The 18,860-nt window shown below is 35.3% G+C and overlaps 1 protein-coding gene across 1 annotated transcript in view; it reads right to left on the bottom strand.

Annotated features, from left to right (window-relative positions):
• Positions 1-18,860, bottom strand: part of CTNNA3 (catenin alpha 3) — a 1,652,440-nt gene that overhangs the window by 54,504 nt on the left and 1,579,076 nt on the right. Inside the window, exon 15 of the mRNA XM_060092416.1 lies at positions 10,740-10,845. Coding sequence (XP_059948399.1) covers positions 10,740-10,845 — 106 coding nt within the window. The remainder of the gene's footprint in view (positions 1-10,739; positions 10,846-18,860) is intronic.

Here is an 18,860-nt window from a genome sequence, read left to right as displayed (position 1 = left end):
GAGAAAATAAATCATTTCCACCTTAGCTAACAGCTGTGGATCTACCTGGAGCCAAGAAAGAGGCAGCATACATGTTTTAGAGATGTATTAAATTTCTTTATGAAAAACAGTCTCCTACATTATGTTAGCTTCTGTAAGGAATTTCCTGGAGTAGAGCTTTGTGGTTAATCATAACATGATAAATATCTGGGGTCAGTGTTTAATGTTTGTGTTCTTTCTCCTATGCAATTAGAATAGATTTTTTTAAATCCCCAATGACTTAATTTCACTTTAAAAACATTCATAAGGATATGGAAACATGAACTGTAACTTATATGCAAAGATATTCAATTCACTGCAGCCTTACTTACAATAGCAAAATTTGGAAATAAATATTCTATAATAGTGAAAAGATTAAATAAGGATACATATTTATATAATGTGATATTATACAGTCTCAAAAATTAATATTTTCAGGGCTTCCCTGGTGGCACGGTGGTTGAGAGTCCGCCTGCCGATGCAGGGGACATGGGTGGGTGCCCCGGTCCGGGAGGATCCCACATACCGCAGAGCGGCTGGGCCCGTGAGCCATGGCCACTGAGCCTGCGTGTCCAGAGCCTGTGCTCCACAACGGGAGAGGCCACAATGGTGAGAGCCCCGGGTAACACAAAAAAAAAAAAAAAAAAAAAAAAAATTAATATTTTCAAAGGAAAATGTTTTTGGAAGGTAAAAAACACAGCATTTAAAATTTCACATACTATCTCAATCAAAGTATGTAAAAAATATGTGTTTATGCTTGTGTTTAAAACATAGCGGGAAATAAATATGTGAAAATGGTAAATAAACATGATATAATCAATATTTTTCACTCTTCATATTTTACATATCTTAATATATATTACTTAAATTATATTATTTCTATAGTAGTAAAAATGTTATTATTTAAAAAGCTTTAATTCTAATAGCCTAAAATGAAAACTGAAAATCAGGATGAAAGACCTGAAATTATTCCATGCATTTCTGCTTTTACACAGTAGTTAGTAAGCTGGAGTGTTGTTGAAAAATTCCTGAGAATCTTATTCTCTTTTATATTTGCTAAATAGACTAATCTACATAGCTCCAGAATGTGTGGACAAGATAAGAACATGTGACTTTTGAGTAAAATTTAGTCAACAAAGGTAGCAAAGATATAAATTCTTCTGCAGAAATACTATCAACCTGCTAGATAGGCATGGACAGATGACATGACACATAATAACCAGCCAGAGAGATAATCAGATAAGATGATAGAGAGACCTTGATATTAAGGTTAAAAATTTCTCAAATTTTTAACACAGAAGAAAGGTTACTCCCACAAGTGTCATCAGGAGGATTAAACTGTAACTAAGTAAGAAGAAAGAGAAGGAGAGAAAGGATTAAAAAAAAGGAGAGAGAGAGAGAAGGGAAGGGAGGAGGAGGAAGAAGAAGCAAAAAACAAGTAAAGGAAGGGATTTCTCCAATTTACACATGAGAAATGAGAAGTTTAGAAAGCATAATAATTTTCCCAGGATTGAAGAGCTTATGCTAGAGCCAGTATTTGAATCCATATCTACTTGCTTTTAAATCCATTTTATTTTCAGTCACTGAACTTAGGAGAATTTGGAGTGAATTTTTTTTTAATCACAGATTACCATGGGTTGCATAGTTTCAAGGAAAAAGAGAATTTATGGGAACACTATGTCTATTTTGAAGTGAAGATTGCTTAGATTTTTTTAAAGACAAAAATTAGCTACCTAGAATTACCTATAATGATGACAGGCAAGTCATGTCATTGTTTTACCACGACAGGAAGTTGATCTTTATTAGGTACTTCTTATGTGTCAGGCACTGTGCCATGTCCTTTACATGCATAATTCTAAGTTAGTATTCATAGGGCCATTTTACTGAGATCTAATTATTGTCATTTTGCATATTTGCAAGCTAGGTTTTGGATAGAATTTATAATTTGCCTAAATATTTGAATTGAGTTTTCTGTTTCATTCACTGCACAATGATCTCTTATTACATTCATTCAAAACATTGCTTTGTCTATCCTGAGTAATGAATGGTCTTATCTATTGTTTGTTCTTATGGATGGACTCAATGATAATCTTTGACACATACAGTGTTCTATCTGTCATATACTCTTCTAGGTGCTTTACCTATATTAACTCTTTTAATAATCACACAACTTCATGAGGCAAGTTCTATGCCTCCTTCTCTATGCCTCAGTTTCCTCCTTAACAAAGGAGGAAACTGAGGCATAGATAAGTTAATTGACTTGCCCAACTGAGAAATAGTAAAGCTGGTATTCAGACTCACATGATCTGGCTCCAATCCCTACCTCTAAGGTCTAGGAACAATATCAGTCTTCCTGCCAGTTTTTTCTTATATATATAAACAGTAAATTGCCACTCTGATTTGTAAATTGGTTGCTTAAATTGCCACTCTTATCTGTATATTGTAGGTAGGATTAGTGTGAATTTGCTCCTTAAAGACCAGCACCACTATATAACTTCTGATAAAATCAAACTTGCAAATTAATAATTAGATTGTTAACTGATAACCAATGTTGCAATCACCTAAGTTTAAGCAAAACATACAGTCTCTCTCAAGACACTTTCAAGGCCATGCTAGAAGAGTCTAGAATTGTGTTAAGCAAAGAATGAGTCAAATGAGTAGAAAATCTGAAGTTGAAATTCTGAAATTAAGTTACTTGACCCAGATTTACCCTTCATTCCCAGAATTGATGAAAATGTTGGTTACACCTAAAGATGGTAGTTTTATAAGTGAAGTATGAAAAACATAGTGATTGGTAAATTCCATACTATAAGACTTGTTAAAGCCTTCTTTTCTATTGACATTTGGAAAATCTTTCTGAGTCACTTTTAGCTGCCCAGAAGCAGAACCAGGAGAATGAATCATTCCCACTTTAAGAATGCTCTTCTACTATTTGCCAAACCTCCGTTATTAAAATCAATTTATGTTTTCCTCACCTTTTATATTTTTACATAAAGCTAATTGAAAAATTTGGGGACCTAGATTGGTACTGGGTGGGCCAAAAAAGTGCCTTCGGTTTTTTAAATAAAAAATAAAAGACACATTTTTCATTTTCACCAAGAACTTTATTGAACAACATACTCACCCTTTTGTTCCACTACCTTCTGCCATTTTTCAGGCAACTTCATAATTCTGTCTTCCAAAAACTTTTTCTATTTTTGAGCAAAGAACCGTTCCAGGTACCTTTTACAGTCTTCCAGGGAATTGAAATTTTTTCCATTAAGAGAATTTTGTAAACACCACAATAAATGGAAATCCGAAGGTGCAATGTCTGGTGAATATGGCGGATGAATCAGAACTTCCCAGCCAAGCTGTAACAGTTTTTGCCTGGTCATCAAAGAAACATGTGGTCTTGCATTATCCTGATGGAAGATTATGCATTTTCTGTTGACTAACTCTGAACGCTTTTTGTCCAGTGCCACTTTCAGTTGGTCTAATTGGGAGCAGTACTTGTTGGAATTAATCATTGGGTTTCCTGGAAGGAGCTCATAATAGAACAGTGGTCCCCAACCTTTTTGGCACCAGGGACCAATTTCATAGAAGACAATTTTTCCACGGACGGTGGCAGGGGTGATGGTTCAGGTGGTAACGTGAGTGACGGGAGATGAAGCTTTGCTCACTCGCCCGCCGCTCACGTCCTGCTGTGTGGCCCAGTTCCTAACAGGCCGCAGACTGGTACCAGTCTGCATCCTGGGGGTTGGGGACCCCTGTAATAGAGGACTCCCTTCCAATCCCACCATATATACAACATCACCTTCTTTGGATGAAGATTGGCCTTTGGTGTGGTTGGTGGTGGTTCATTTCACTTGTCCCACGATCTCTTCTGTTCCACATTATTGTACAGTATCCACTTTTCATTGCCTGTCACAATTTGTTTTAAAAATGGAATGTTTTCATTACATTTCAGTAGAGAATTGCATGCAGAAATATGGTCAAGAAGGTTTTTTCGCTTAACTTATGTGGAACCCAAACATCAAAGCGATTCACATAACCAAACTGGTGCAAATTATTGTCAGCACTTGATTTGGATATTTTGAGTATGTTGGCTATCTCCCAAATGGTATAACGTTGATTGCTCTCAGCTACTGTTTTGATTTAACTTCAACTCTACCCAGCCATGGAGCATTGTCCAGAGAGAAATCTCCAGCACAAAACTTCACAAACCACTTTTGATGCATTCAATCAGTCACAGCACCTTCTCCATACACTGCACAAATCTTTTTGTGTGTTTCAGTTGGCTTTTCCCTTTCTTGAAATAGTAAAGCATAATATGCTGAAAATGTTGGTTTTTTTCTTCCATATTCAATATTAAAATGGCTACACAAAAATTCACCACTTTTGATGTCTTTTTTATAAATGCACACTGATAAGACAGCTGTCACCTATGATCTAACAAAATTGTTTCGAATGAAATTAAAGACTACCTCTAAGTGCTACTAGAGCCATCTTAAGGAAAAAACCTTTCAGCCCACCCAATAGAACATTCATGTCCTTTACTTTTTAGAAAATAAAATTTGCACAAAAAAAAACTTTTAAAGGAATATTGCTAGGGACTTTTAGTCAAATCAAGTGGTAGAATATCATAACACATTTTGGTTATTATTTCCCAGTTTATTAAGATAGGAGATGTTAACCAGGACACCTGGTTAGCTTTTTAATTCATGTATTTTCTTTTCTTTAATTTAAGTTTTATAACCACCAGGACACTCACTACAGACAAGCAGATGGCATGTCAGCCTAAGTGGTTTTGTCACATTAAACCGGCTTTCACTCTTCTAGTAAGATGCTTCATATCAATACAGAATACATCATTTAGTAATGAGAGGAAAAGTGAAGAACATTTATTACCTTTCAGTTTGAATTTTAAGGGTAAATTAGCAAAGTGAATACTTTTAAAGACCTTTATTCCATTAGTTTAGCTTTTTTTTTTTTTGCTCATAATGGAGTTTAAACTTTATTTAAGACACAGTTAAAAGGACTTTCGCAATTACAGACAACAAATTCTGCTAAGCTGGCAAAATTTGTTAAGGGAAAGTTATTAGGTGTCATTGTGAATTTCTAGAGTAGAAATTTCAAGCAACCAGTGAGAGCAGAAGCACTCTGTGTCCATGACCTTTCCCTTCCCACAGGGCTCATTTCTCCACCTATACTCCAGCCCAGAGGCTGTCTCATCTCACCTTCCTCAGGGTCACAGATCATCCATGATCCCATCTTTTTCTGTACTTTTAATGTCTTTTTCTATCCTTGAATCTATCAACATAAAGTCCCTCAAACCAAAATCCCTCCCTCAACCCTGTAATCCCATCTTTCTCTCCTCTTGTTCACGAACATGCTTTCTAAAAATTTTCAATGCTACCCCTATTGGTGTTCTGAGTTTTCATTCTTGGGCATCTTTTCACTCTTACCCTCTTCTTGGATAATAGTATCAATATATGCTGCTCTGGCTTCATCAATCACTTACAAAATAAACATGACTAAATCTCTATCATCCAGCCCTGTCTTCAGAAAATCCATATACATATTGTATTGCCCCAGCTCATCTCACTGTCTTATCAAGATTTCACACTCAACACATATAACCCTCCACTGTCTCATACTCCATCTTGCCTATTATAAAACCATTTTTCCTGTTCTATTAACTATCTCAATGAAGAGTGCTTCCTCCCTCTCTCCCATCTATTAAATTTGGTCAGTCATTTATTTGAGTTGATTCTACATCCAGAAATCTCAGCATACTTTGAACGTTTTTCTTCTTTGTTATTCCTATCATTGCTGCTCTTTAGCAAACTAAGGTTTCTAAGACACAAAAGAGAAGGGTATCTATGGAAGTATGGTAAAAATACAGTGGGACTCTTTTATGATGTCGTGATGGAGGACGACATTGATTCATATGGTCTACAGTGGACCTGCTGACTTGCGAGAGTTATATTTGGGAAATTATAGTTTGGCATTTTTCAGTGCCTAAATGTTGTTTTACCAGAAATTGTATATGTTGTTCAAATTTTGTCACATCTCCTTATTTAGACTAACATGGTCTTTTAAAAAAAATATTTATTTTATTTATTTTTGGCTGCGCAGGGTCTTCATTGCTGTGCACAGGCTTTCTCTAGTTGTGGCAAGTGGGGGCTATTCTTGCGGTGCGTGGGTCTCTCACTGCGGTGGCTTCTCTTGTTGCAGAGCACGGGCTCTAGGCATGCGGACTTCAGTAGTTGTGGCATGCAGGCTCAGTAGTTGTGGTACTTGCGCCCTAGAGCACAGACTCAGTAGTTGTGGTGCACGGGCTTAGTTGCTCCGTGGCATGTGGGATCTTCCTGGACGAGGGCTTGAGCCCGTGTCCCCTGCATTGGCAGGTGGATTCTTAACCACTGAGCCACCAGGGATGTCCCTAAAATGGTCTTTTTAAAAAATATATTTATTTATTTTGGTTGTGCTGGGTCTTAGTTGCAGCGTGAGGTCTCTTAGTTGCGCATGCAGACTCTTAGTTGCAGCATGAAGACTCTTAGTTGCAGCATGCATGTGGGATCTAGTTCCCCGACCAGGGATCGAAGCTGGGCCCCCTGCATTGGGAGCACGGAGTCTTACCCACTGGACCACCAGGGAAGTCCCTAAAATAGTTCTGAGCTTAAGAACTGCTTCAAATTCATTTTTAGTTTCAACTTGGTTTGGACATACAATCATTGAGAGACTGCTATCAGTGACATATCCTTTGAACACTAATGCAAATTAAAGACAAAGATATTTTCCATCTTCATCAAAGCTCCTTTCCTTTAGTAGGTATAAAGTTCTGGCCCAACCTACTTTTCTGGTTTATGCTGACTTCCATGAGAAATTCTCAGAAGGATTGACTTCCCTATGTATTAGATTAAAACTCAAAACACATCATCTCCCTCCCTGAAACCTTAAACGTGTCAACTGAAGAGTTACTGGATTGAAATAAACTTATACAAATGTTTTACCCTGTATAAAGAATATGGATATGGAAAGGATAGTGGTAAGGTAATTCAGACAAATTTTGATTATTTGGAATTTTTGGTTAAAGTCAGCCAGCCACTTGTAAGGAGAAACTTTCCTCATCTTTCGTCTTCCCCTCTTACACCAAATAGCCCCTTCTTCCTAGACCCTAAAACGCCTTATTCTGGGTACCTAAGGCTATAGTTTTGCATACATGAAATAAAACTGAATATATAATCACCCTCAAAGCATTTAAGGTATTGTTTTCAATGGGAAAATGACAAAGACCCAATAAAAAAGAAAAATAGTAAAGCAGCATGCCTTTTAACAGGAAACTCTTACTTCAAGGATGCAAACAGATAAAATATTTTCAGTATTTTATCTATTCCTATTTAATTTCTGAGAACCTGCCATGCATTCATTTTTGTAAAGTAGGGGTTCATTAATCTGGAGGACAAATCTAGGTATCAAATTCTCTGTTCAAAATAAATTTCAGACAAATAATTGTGTCAAAATACAAATATTGTCACAAGATGCATCTAGAAGTTATATTCTTAAGGGACATGTTAGAATGATATAATTAATGCTTCGTAAGTTTCTTTTTAGTGTAGTTTTATTACATTTTTATTTTACTCATAACATCAGCAGGAAACAATACAAATCAGGCTAGCCACCAACAATATTTTGTCAAAATATCAATATAAATTACACTTGGAGATTGTTTTGTTCATAGTTGAGTGCATTGTGTATGATTTGCCTTGTAATTCTTTATCTTGTTTTTTAAATGTCAACTTTCTTAAATTAGTTTTGGCTTTCAATATATTTAACACTGAAAATTCATTTTAATTGTGTCCTGTTATGGTTAGGTGGGAGTACCCAGTCAACAATCTGGATATCTTTGCTTTGGATAATTTACAGTGAAGAAGTATTAGGATTCAGACACAACATTCAGGGGTTAGAAAGTCCAATTTTGTCCTCTTCTTGCACAAAACACTTGAGCAGATGTTAATTTTATTTTGTTTCCTATTCACCTCTTTTCTATTTGGGGTAGGTTGCTTCTGTGACTAATTGAGATCTTTCAGTGTATTATTCCTACCTTGTGAGGTATTTTCCAGTTCATCTAATTTATAATACCCACTAACATGATGATTTACCATGAAGAGTCAAAGAATAGAGATGTGTACCAGGAGTCCGAAATACTAAATTTGTAAGCAGCATACTTCTCCAACTTGTCATTCTCTTTATTCATGAGGAAAATGTTTAAGAATTGTGATAACTAATAACATCCTGACCTTCAAGAATATACTGGCTAATGGAGACAGGATTTGTACCAGAGTTCTATAGGACTTAAACAACATGGTCTTGGATGGCATATGAAATCTACCTTACCATGTCAAGATAATTCTAAACCCAAGAGATGTTGAGTGATTGGGACAAGTTAGCTTACATTATACTTCTGTATGTTACAACAGAAGATTTTCAATCATCTCTTCCTAGCTACCTAATGGTAATGCCAGAGTAGTAAATTGTATGTAGTTATATACAATAAACATATGTTCAAGGAAGCAAGACAGGGAAGAAGGGTTAAAAATAAAAAATCCAGGAAGGCAGAACTAGAAGTCTCAATTTGATTTCATTTCATTCTCTCTACATATGAACTTTGACTCTGAAACTTTATAGAATGAAACTACATTGGCCCAACTATATATATATTTCACAAATCCATGTTGGACAGAATTGAAAATTGATTGATGTTTGACCTTCTGACACTCTAGCCAAAAGCAGACTGGAAAGCATCATAAAAATTATTAAAAGTTTTTTGGGCTATTAGTTTGTTCGAAATTAAAAGCAACCAATGTTCTGGCAGAGTTTTTTCATAATACACATTGACACTGTAAAAATTGCCTTGCTTATTTACATTATTCAATTGTATTCCACAACCAATTTCAGTAATTATTTTTGTCTAAATTTTTTATGTAAATCTATCAAAAAATATCCAAAGCACAATCATAGAGAATCTTCCCAGATAGTCACTATAATAAGTGATTCAATTCTGATTCTTCAGAACCATATTTATTCAGATGAAAATTAAATATATCATTTGAAACTACTTTACTATATGAAATGGAAAAGGCCAAAGAGAGTCATCCATAATTCTTCATTAGTCAGTGACTGTTTCTTTAAGCTTCTTTTAAAATGTCAAAGTTATATGGAAGTGAGACAATACTTTTGCTTTCTTCCATGCAACGTGAATAATGTTAAAAACAATAGCATAATTTAATACATCTATGTTATAGAAGTACCTACTGCAAGGTGACCTAATCCAATTAAAGAAGAATATCAGTAAAGAAGAAAAGGACAACTTCAAAGTGACACAATTATTTGGACTTGGAAAATTGTGCATTCTAAAATAAACAGAAGTACACTGCTAGGAATCATTAAGTATTTTAAAAGTTATTAGAACACATAAATCTGTTTAATGTATTATGGTTTCATTTATCCTACTACTATTTTGTCTCATAAAAGTGAATGCAATAAAATTCTAAAACACAGAAAACCATGGGCAGATTTGGGCTTCAGTCATTTATTCATAATAGATTTTGAATTATATTAGAATAGAGCTTGTTTTTAACTGTAAATGCTGAATACTAAAAAGATTAATAACATGTTTATAGTGCTTAAAGTAGCAAGAACTTGAAAAAATATATATGATCATATATGTGAATATATATATATTCAAGAATGTTTTAAAATATTTGTCTGTTATTATTTTTCCTTGTTTATTTCTCTTCCCTTATATCCAAAAATATAATATCTAATAAGAGAAAGCTCCTCAGGTTCCAAGAAAAAGAGGATAAAAAGATAAAATAATAATAAGTAGCCTAATAAAGTTTCTCTTAAAGTATATGCACAAAAAAGATATGAAGTAGTTTCAGATTAAAAAAGACAAGTGTTTTTTCCCCCAAAGATAGATAAATATTTATTATAGAGTTGAATAATGTAAAACCTGCAAAGGAATACTATATCTCAGTTTGAAATAATAATTGAATATCTCAGTACATTAACTACAGAAACTGACAGATTTCTCAATTAAAGTTAAGCAAAAGGTAACTCTAATAATGTAGCTGCTGCTTAGAAAACTGGAATAGAGACATCAGAAATCTAAAGAAAGGAAACCAAGTATTTAGAGCATCTATAAGGATTAAATACTTCCTACCTTTTATATCTTCACTTCAGTATTCTACTAATTACTATTTGTCTCACAGTTTTACATAGAATGCCAGAACATATTGTTTACACAGAAAACCTAACATACTTTTGAAAAGCACCAATTTTGAAGAGCAAAAATAAGAAATCTGAGATATTAAGAAAAAGAATACTAACACTGGGTATTACAGCCAATTAAAATAATTTGAGTATATCTGAAACTCATAAAGCTGATATTTAGAATAATTTGAATATATTTGAAGCTCAAAAATCTTAAAAATAATTCAGCCCTAAATAATAATAATGATGATAATAGTAGTAACAATAAAGCACCAAGAAATAAACTTCCTCAGAATAAATTTTCCACTACTTGTGTGTTAATTATGCAAAAAAATTTAAAAATAATTCAATAATAATTTAGGAAAAAACAACCCAACAGAGTAAAAATTCAACTTTGTTTTAAACAATGTCAAATGACAGCAATTACCATGAACTTTCATCACATCCATTTGTAAAGAACTCACCTGGTTGGCAATCTGCCGAGCAAGGACGTCCATCCTTGATCCTGATTCTGATATCATTTTAGCTGCATAGATCACATCAGTTGTATGCTTCAGTGGTCCTTTTCCCCTTAAAATAAAAGAATACATGTTTGTTGCAGTGGTTCATGCTAAGATACAAACACACACAAACACACACACACACACACAAGATTTGTACCCTGAAGTATAAGCCATTGGTTTTACATACTTAGTTTTAAACAGGCCATGAATAGATTCCAGTATTAAATGAAAAAAAATTTTTTAAAGGCCTATTTTGTTAAGATTCAGGATATTTTGCCAAGAAGATGGACTCCATTTGATCTTCATTTCCCATGTATTTTGTACAATAAACCTTAGCCCAGAGATACTTTTGGTGGATGTAGACCCCTGAAGGCAAAGGTATTTTCTCCATTCTGGGTGGAAACATGAGATTTTGGACATCTTATATGTTCAACAGTGTACTTTGATTAGCAGGGATGCTGTTAATCCTCCTATTTTTAATTTTTTTTTTTTACAGACTTTTGGTTAACTGTACTTTGTTTTTATCACATTACCTCTCCTACACAATTATCTCCTAGTAATATCAGAGTAGTTGAGCATGAATCTGGAGTCACACTGTCTTGGACTATTTCCCCAAACAGACTGCTTCTTACCATTTGTGTAAGTCAAACAAAATAAATACCCACTTTATGCCCCAGTTTCCCAGTGAAAGGAAATAGGAGCAGCCCCCACATGAAGTCATTCTAGGGACTGCATGATTTCGTTTCCACAAAGTACTCAGAACATTGTTTTAAACGAAGTAAGCATTCAATAAGTTGTTATTTTTGTGCCTGTTATTTTAAGATAATTTTGGTTTCTAATGCCGTGGAATAAAAGTTAGGTTTATTTAGGGATTTGCAATGTAGTTAAGAAAGAAGTACACTTCTTACACAGTTGGAGTGGGATAAGGTAAGGAGATATTTTTCTGTCTTCTCATTCCTCAAAAATAAATGAATAACTGACCTGAATGAATATAAATGTTCCATCCACCTAAAACTGCTCCTCTCCTTACTCCTTTATGTCCAATTCCTAACCCTCTACTGAGTATCAACACACTGGCGATTCCAATTATGTGGTTTCTGTTCCTTGTTCCTAGCAGAGAATAGGACCCTGAAGAAATCACTCACTAATGCAACTGTTTTGATGCTTTGCCATCTGTTTTGATGCTTTGGGAGTAAGAAGAGTGAGGAAGGTGGGAAGAAGGAATAAGCCAGTCAGGGTGAGGAAAGGGAGATTTTGAGAGGCCAAAATACAGTGGAGTTGAAGAGAAGGGGAATGGACACAATATTTGTCCAATATCTTATTTACGTCTTGGACCAGTCTTGAGGGTAGATGCCCTGATGTTAAATCTAATAAGATGTATTGTTAAGAGAAAAATCTCTGTTCACATAGGGACTATCATTCTATACTAATACAAGATAGAGGGATTCATGCAAAGGAAAATGATCAGAGTATTCTACACCTGAAAACCTGAACATCAAATCACTTGTGACTAGTGTGTCAAAAAGGCCCTTTCACTGCATTTTATTCATGGGGCCTCTCATACATTACAAGCAAGCTTTCCTGTAAAAATGGGACCTCACGGCTAAGAGGATGAAAACCTGGCCTCAGTAGATGGTTATCACCATACTTCTCCTCTTTGAATCTGCTGACACAAGTTGCTTTGAATTTTTCTAAAAAATCAACATTAATCATTACAATTTTTTTGACTTGTTCTTATCAAATTTACTTTATGCATCAGGCAGGACTAGATGTTATGTACATGGTTATGTTCAAGACAGGCACTGCATTTCATTATGTCTATGCATCTCCAGAGAAAGTTAAACTTAAATAAAGCTGTCCAAGTTCCCAAAAGACAATGCATCAATTTTCAAGGTCTTAAACAACGGAAAAAATTTGTTACTAAGGAGAGGGGCTAATGCTCACTTAGCTTAAACAATGGACAAAGAGTTTTATCTAAGGGATGTAGCTAATGTACCCTTCCCCTCAAAATAATATATTTCCCTGTATAAAAACCCTGGGCTGATGAAAAGGAAATTACCTCTAGCTTTAAATACACACCTTGTTATGAGACGACTATCTTAAACACATATAGAACTTAAAAGTAACAATAATAGGGGCTTCCCTGGTGGCGCAGTGGTTGAGAGTCCGCCTGCCGATGCAGGGGATACGGGTTCGTGCCCCGGTCTGGGAAGATCCCACATGCCGTGGAGCGGCCAGGCCCGTGAGCCATGGCTGCTGAGCCTGCGCGTCCGGGGCCTGTGCTCCACTACGGGAGAGGCCACAACAGTGAGAGGCCCGCGTACCACAAAAAAAAAAAAAAAAAAAAAAAAGTAACAATAATATATTGTGACAGACTACAATTATTCTCTTTTCCTCATGCTCCTAATTAAATGTATTGCCTGGCAAGCTTCCTACTGAATGCCAGACAAAATATACATTTTACAAATGATTCCATATTATGCCAAGTTCCAGAGGAAGCTGCAATTACTGAAACTATGATAAATTTTTAACATTCTCAGCCTGAAATGTGCTATGTCATGAAGGCTTTTTAAATTGGAAATACATTCAAAGGTTGTTTCTGCCTTCATTTTCATAATGGGTTCTCAGGATCTCTGTCAGCCACTTGTGTCTTAAATCATTGAGTTTGGATCCTGCAGAGAAAGATATCCAAGGAGGAGGGGGTAGACTTTGGAAATATTTTAAGGAAACAAGAGGCCAGAAATCTTTCATAAATAGTTGTTACAATAATAATCTATGTCCTCAAAAAGGAGGGCAGACCAAGCTCTGAAGTAGACAGTCTGCCAGTTAATCTCTTAAATTGTAGCTTAGACGGTATAATGAGAAAGGCTGAAATAACCCAGTGATGTTGATGCCATAGACAATTTTATTAACAAGTGAAAGGGATGCCTCTGAAACTTGATTTATTGGTACAATACAAACCTCTCAGCCATTTTTGATACTGCCCCAACCATGATTCTCACTCCTCTCCCTGTCGTCTCTCAATTTCTGGCATCCACCCCTCCCTTCCTTCTCCTGATTAGCATGAGAAGCAAGGAGATGATACAGCTGATCAGTAACAGCTCAACTAACTAGAGATCTGGTTTGATAATAGAAAATATCAAATAAGTTTCGTGGACTTATTTTATCTTTCTAGGGACAGAGAATATCTTTGAAATGACTTGGTATTTTCTGCTACTGATTAAAAATAAAACAAAAGACTTGTTTATATCTTTTGCACTTTGTAGCCCCTAAATCTTTGATAACTTAATATTATTCCCCCTTTCATGACCAAAATCTTTCCCTTTAATCCTTTTCTCCTTTATATTTTTATAGAATAAGTCTCATGACATTGTGGTTAACTTAAGAGATGAAAACGATGATAGCATATAGTATGGTACATAATAGTAGTTAACACACTTAGTATTTTCTATGTGCTAGGTACTATCCCATACACAAATTAATTTGATCATTATAATAATCCTATGAATTTAGAATTATTATTATCCTTATCTTGCAGATGAGAAATCTGAGAGAAAGAGATATTAAATATATATTTTATCAAGCGACACAGCTATTAGGTATCAGAGATGGGATTTGAACTCAGGTAGTCTAGTTACAGAATCTGCTTTTAATGACTATTCTACACTACTTCTAATAAAATATACTAAGATGACATTAAAATATTTAAAAAGATCTCCTTAGACACTGGCGGGAGTTACCGTGAATGCAATAGAGCAAAGAGGAGGTTTAGATTTAGACACCAGGTGGCAAGGAGGCCCCCCAGCAGTGACTTGCTCATACACAACAGCCTCAAGGAACACAAACCAAATCTGTGTCCCAGACCCAATAAAATAAAAATGTGCTACATTACACAGGCTTTTCCAGTACCATCAAAGTGTTGAAATAGCACCAGTAGCCTACGGTTTTGAGATTTCTTTCTTGAGATATTATAACTTTTCTTGATACCTTTCCTCCCACTCCCTTTCTCCCTGGATTCTAATCACTAAATTCACAACTCAACCACTATAAATGCCATACTAGGATGAGAGATTGAATGTTGATTTTTATTTATAATACAACAAATAGAACTTTTACCTGAGAATCTCAGCTTTAGACATAGTTATTTAATTCTAACACTCAAATTTAGTGCTGCAATAAAGTACAGTGAAATGAATACGGACTTGGGAAATACATTTTGTCTGCGTCCTAATACTTATTAGCCATGTAGCCTTGGGGAAATGAGTTTGTTGGTCTGAGCTTATTTTCTCTTGGTTAAAATAATAATTGTGTTACTTGCCACATGGTAAGGATACACAAAATCATGTATTTTACACAATATTTGGCACACATTAGGTGCTCAGCAAATTTTATGTTTTATTTTCCTAATCCCTTTACAAATATTTTATAAAAATTTACCTTTTGAATTTTTATTTAATAATTATAACACTTGCCAGACGATATGAACTGACAATTAAATTGAGTTCCTTCTTACACCTGCTGACAATATAACTCTGTACAGCCTTGTCTATAATATCCTTTTACTAATAAAAAAATATAAATATATGTATACCTATAAACTTCGTGTGTGTGTACTTGTTACTGTTGTTCAAGGCTGTTCTTTAACTGCTTTTAAGGAGCTGAATTACATTTAATGACAGGTCTTTTTGGTGTTATAAATGTCCCAAGATTAATGATTTAGCTCTACAGGGGTACTGTCAGAATTCTCTTACTTGTAATTCTGACTTCAGATACAAAAGAAAAAAGTAATTATCATGGAAGCAGCTGAAAATGATGAGATAAAAAGAGATGCCAGACTCAAGCAAGGACATACTGTTCCTGTACTATTCAAACATGAAATGAATTAGGCAACTCTCTCCCTCTGGGTGTTACTTTCTCTTGTAAAGTGTCATTCTCAAGTTTTGAGAACCCTATAAAAGTCCTTGGAAAATAAGCTAGTGAGTTATCAGCTAACAACCATCCTGAGTAATTAGTATTCTGAGGAATCTTTGAGATTCAAGTCTGAAAAAGGTGTTGCCCCATGAAAGAGGGAAAATATTGTCTGAACATTGCATATGTATATTTTTTCATTTCTGCTCCCCTCATTCCATATTATTCAGAGTAGCCTGGCTGCTATAAGAACAACATAAAAATATCTTAAGGGCTTAACCCAATAAAGGTTATTCCTCTCTCACATCACAGTCAAGGTGGACTGTGGGTGATGGGTCATGTACCACACAGTCATTTAAGAACTCAGGCCCCTTCTCATTATAAGATAACCTAACCTCTAAGGCTTCACAGCCCTCAGAAGGATTCATTGCATCCAGACACCTGACATGGAAAATGAGTGAGGATCTCATGGGAAATTCTAGGGATCAGGATAAGAATTAGAACACATCACTCCCACCCATATTCCAGAATCCAGACACATAGACTCATGTAACTGCAAAGAATGCTGGAAGAAGTATTCTATCTGGGCACAGGAAGAAAAGAAAACAGCGTTTTATGAACTCATAGCATTTCCTCTATATACAGTCCCAGAGGTGCTAAAATCCTATATTTTCTTTTGTCGTTTTAGCAACGAAAGTGTGTGCTCCCTGTGAAGGGAATTTTGGATGTCACCAAGTAGGTGGGGAAAAATTGGGAAAATCCCAAGTCTCTTCACCAATACAGCTGAAATTATAGGAGATGTACTTTGCCTGGGCAGAAGAACAATTCTATTTTTTGTTTTGAAATTGTCACTATGTAGATGGTTTATTATTAAAAATAAAAATTACATAAGTTTACTTTGTGCATGGTGATAATAGCCTTTCATGTTCAATATTGTGTTTGTTTATGAAACAAGGATAGGGCTTATTTTAGAGATCTTTTGGGGGATCAGCCTGGGGAGAATACTTTTAAAGTTATTAATATTATTTTAATATTATTATTGTTGCTGCTACAGTTGTTGTTGTTTGTGTGTATATGGGCTCTGTGTACGTGCACAAGTGTGTGTGTGTGTGTGTGTGTTTGAAGTAGGAATTCCCTTCCTCAAATGTAAAAACTAATTTTCTAAAAAAAACCTGAGACATAAATCTTTTGTCTATTCTTAACTCTCAAATTTTCTAATTTACTCTCCGCCTGTTAATGTTGTTTCAAATCCTAGACAGACTGTAAAATTTAGAGGAGATTTCATGGAATACCCTTAAAGAACCAAAAATGCTAAACATCTAGGTGGAAGCAGAAGAATTAGAATTCTTTAATTATAATTCTATATAATTATATAGGGATAGACCTTATTTAGCAAAGTTCATTTGTTTCCAAGTTGTAGGCAAAGAAGAGGTCACCTAGCCAGACAGTCTTCTTTTTGTCTTTAGTAAAACAGATAGATAACCTTCTTCAGTTCTTCCTAAGTGTGAAGATTTTACTATTTTCCTATGTAATTTTGTACTGAAAGCATATATAACAAACTTTTTGTGTGCTTACTATGTTCCAGCCACTGTTAAGTTACTCAATTTTCTCATACCCGGCATTGCTGCATAGTGTTGTTCAGGTTGTTCACTGCATAAATTTAAGAGTTGCCATTCATATCATGGATACTCCCATAATAGTGCATATCACAATTTATGCAGCTTTACATGCTCATTCTGCTCCTAGAATCTATTATCTTTGTCCTATAAACAAGAATCAAAAGCTTAGAAGCTCAAAGTCCCTTAACTTTTCTCCAAGCTATATGAATATCAGTTGGTCTAAATTTAAAAGCAAGGAGTTTAAGTCATTTGTACTTTCAGAGCCAATTAAAAAGAAATCATGTAGATGGAAACTGTCATAAGTTTTCTGTCAGTATGCATCTTGAAACACTGAAATTCAATGGATAGCTCTGAATCAGTGGAATGTTTCATATACTGCAAAGAAATATACAAGAGCAGAGATTCTTAGCCATTGTCCTGAGTGGGGTCCTATGAAAGCATCATTATCTGTCTATCTGAACATTCCCAAGGGTTATGAAATAAATAACCTCTTTTTCGATGAATGTTTTTATCAGTAACCTAACATTTCTCTTTCTCTTTCTCCCTTTTTTTTCCCCATTCTACTTGGGGCTGAAAGAAGATACATGTAGGGAAAAAGAAAATCACAATTGTTTTTTTTTCCCTCTCACCTGGATTTTTGAGTTTTGGTTCAAAGAGAGATGTAGCCCAGTGATGGGGGCCCATGATTGATCATCAGAAGTTTGCTAGAACCAAAAATGAAGCCATTAATGTTCATTTGAGAACTGTAGCACTGTTGAAAATTGTGGTGTATAAGTCTAAGTTTTTTCTAGTGAACTCAGGCCAATTTTTGAGTAATAAAATAAGCTGTTCTACTATCTCACCTAAAGATCATAGACATCTAAGAAACACTGTCACTATCAACCACTTTTCCAATGGCAAGGAAATGCCTGTATCAACCTAAAGAGAAAACTATAGTTGGTAGCTGCATGGATGCTGATTCTCACTGCTCCCTCTATAGTTAATCAATTGTCCTCTTAATCTTTCTTCAAGAAGAGTCATTTTATTCATTTCCTACTGCTGCTGTAATGAATTGTCACAGACTCAGTGGCTTAACACAACACACATATCATTGTATAGTTCTAGAGATCAGAGTTCTAAAGAATTTTCACCAGGCTAAAGTCAAGGGCTTGGCAGGGCTGGTTCCTTCTGGAGGCTCTGAGGCCAGAATCCATTCCTTTGCCTTTTTCAGCTTCTAGTGGGCACCTGTGTCCCTTAGCTGTGGCTCCTTCCTCTGTCTTCTGAGCACATCACTGCAATTGCTGCCTGTCATCACATCGATGGCCTTCTCCTTTCTGATTTCTTGCTTCTTCTTGTGAGGACCTCTGTGATTACATCAGGCCCACCCAGATAACCCAGGATAATTTTCCCATCTCAGTATCTCTAATGTAATTACATATACAAAGTCTCTTTTGCCTTAGAAGGTAATAGTCGCAGCTTCTGAGGATCAGGAGGTGGACACCTTGGAGAGCCATTATTCAGGCTGCTGGAATCCTCAAGAGTCACGACCAAGTAGTCAGACTTGGCTCCTGTGAGG

This window comes from Mesoplodon densirostris, chromosome 1, assembly GCF_025265405.1.
Source record: "Mesoplodon densirostris isolate mMesDen1 chromosome 1, mMesDen1 primary haplotype, whole genome shotgun sequence".
In the NCBI taxonomy this organism is placed as follows: domain Eukaryota; kingdom Metazoa; phylum Chordata; class Mammalia; order Artiodactyla; family Ziphiidae; genus Mesoplodon; species Mesoplodon densirostris.
Note: the sequence above shows the minus strand (reverse complement) of the source record. Positions and strands in the feature narration are given on the sequence as shown.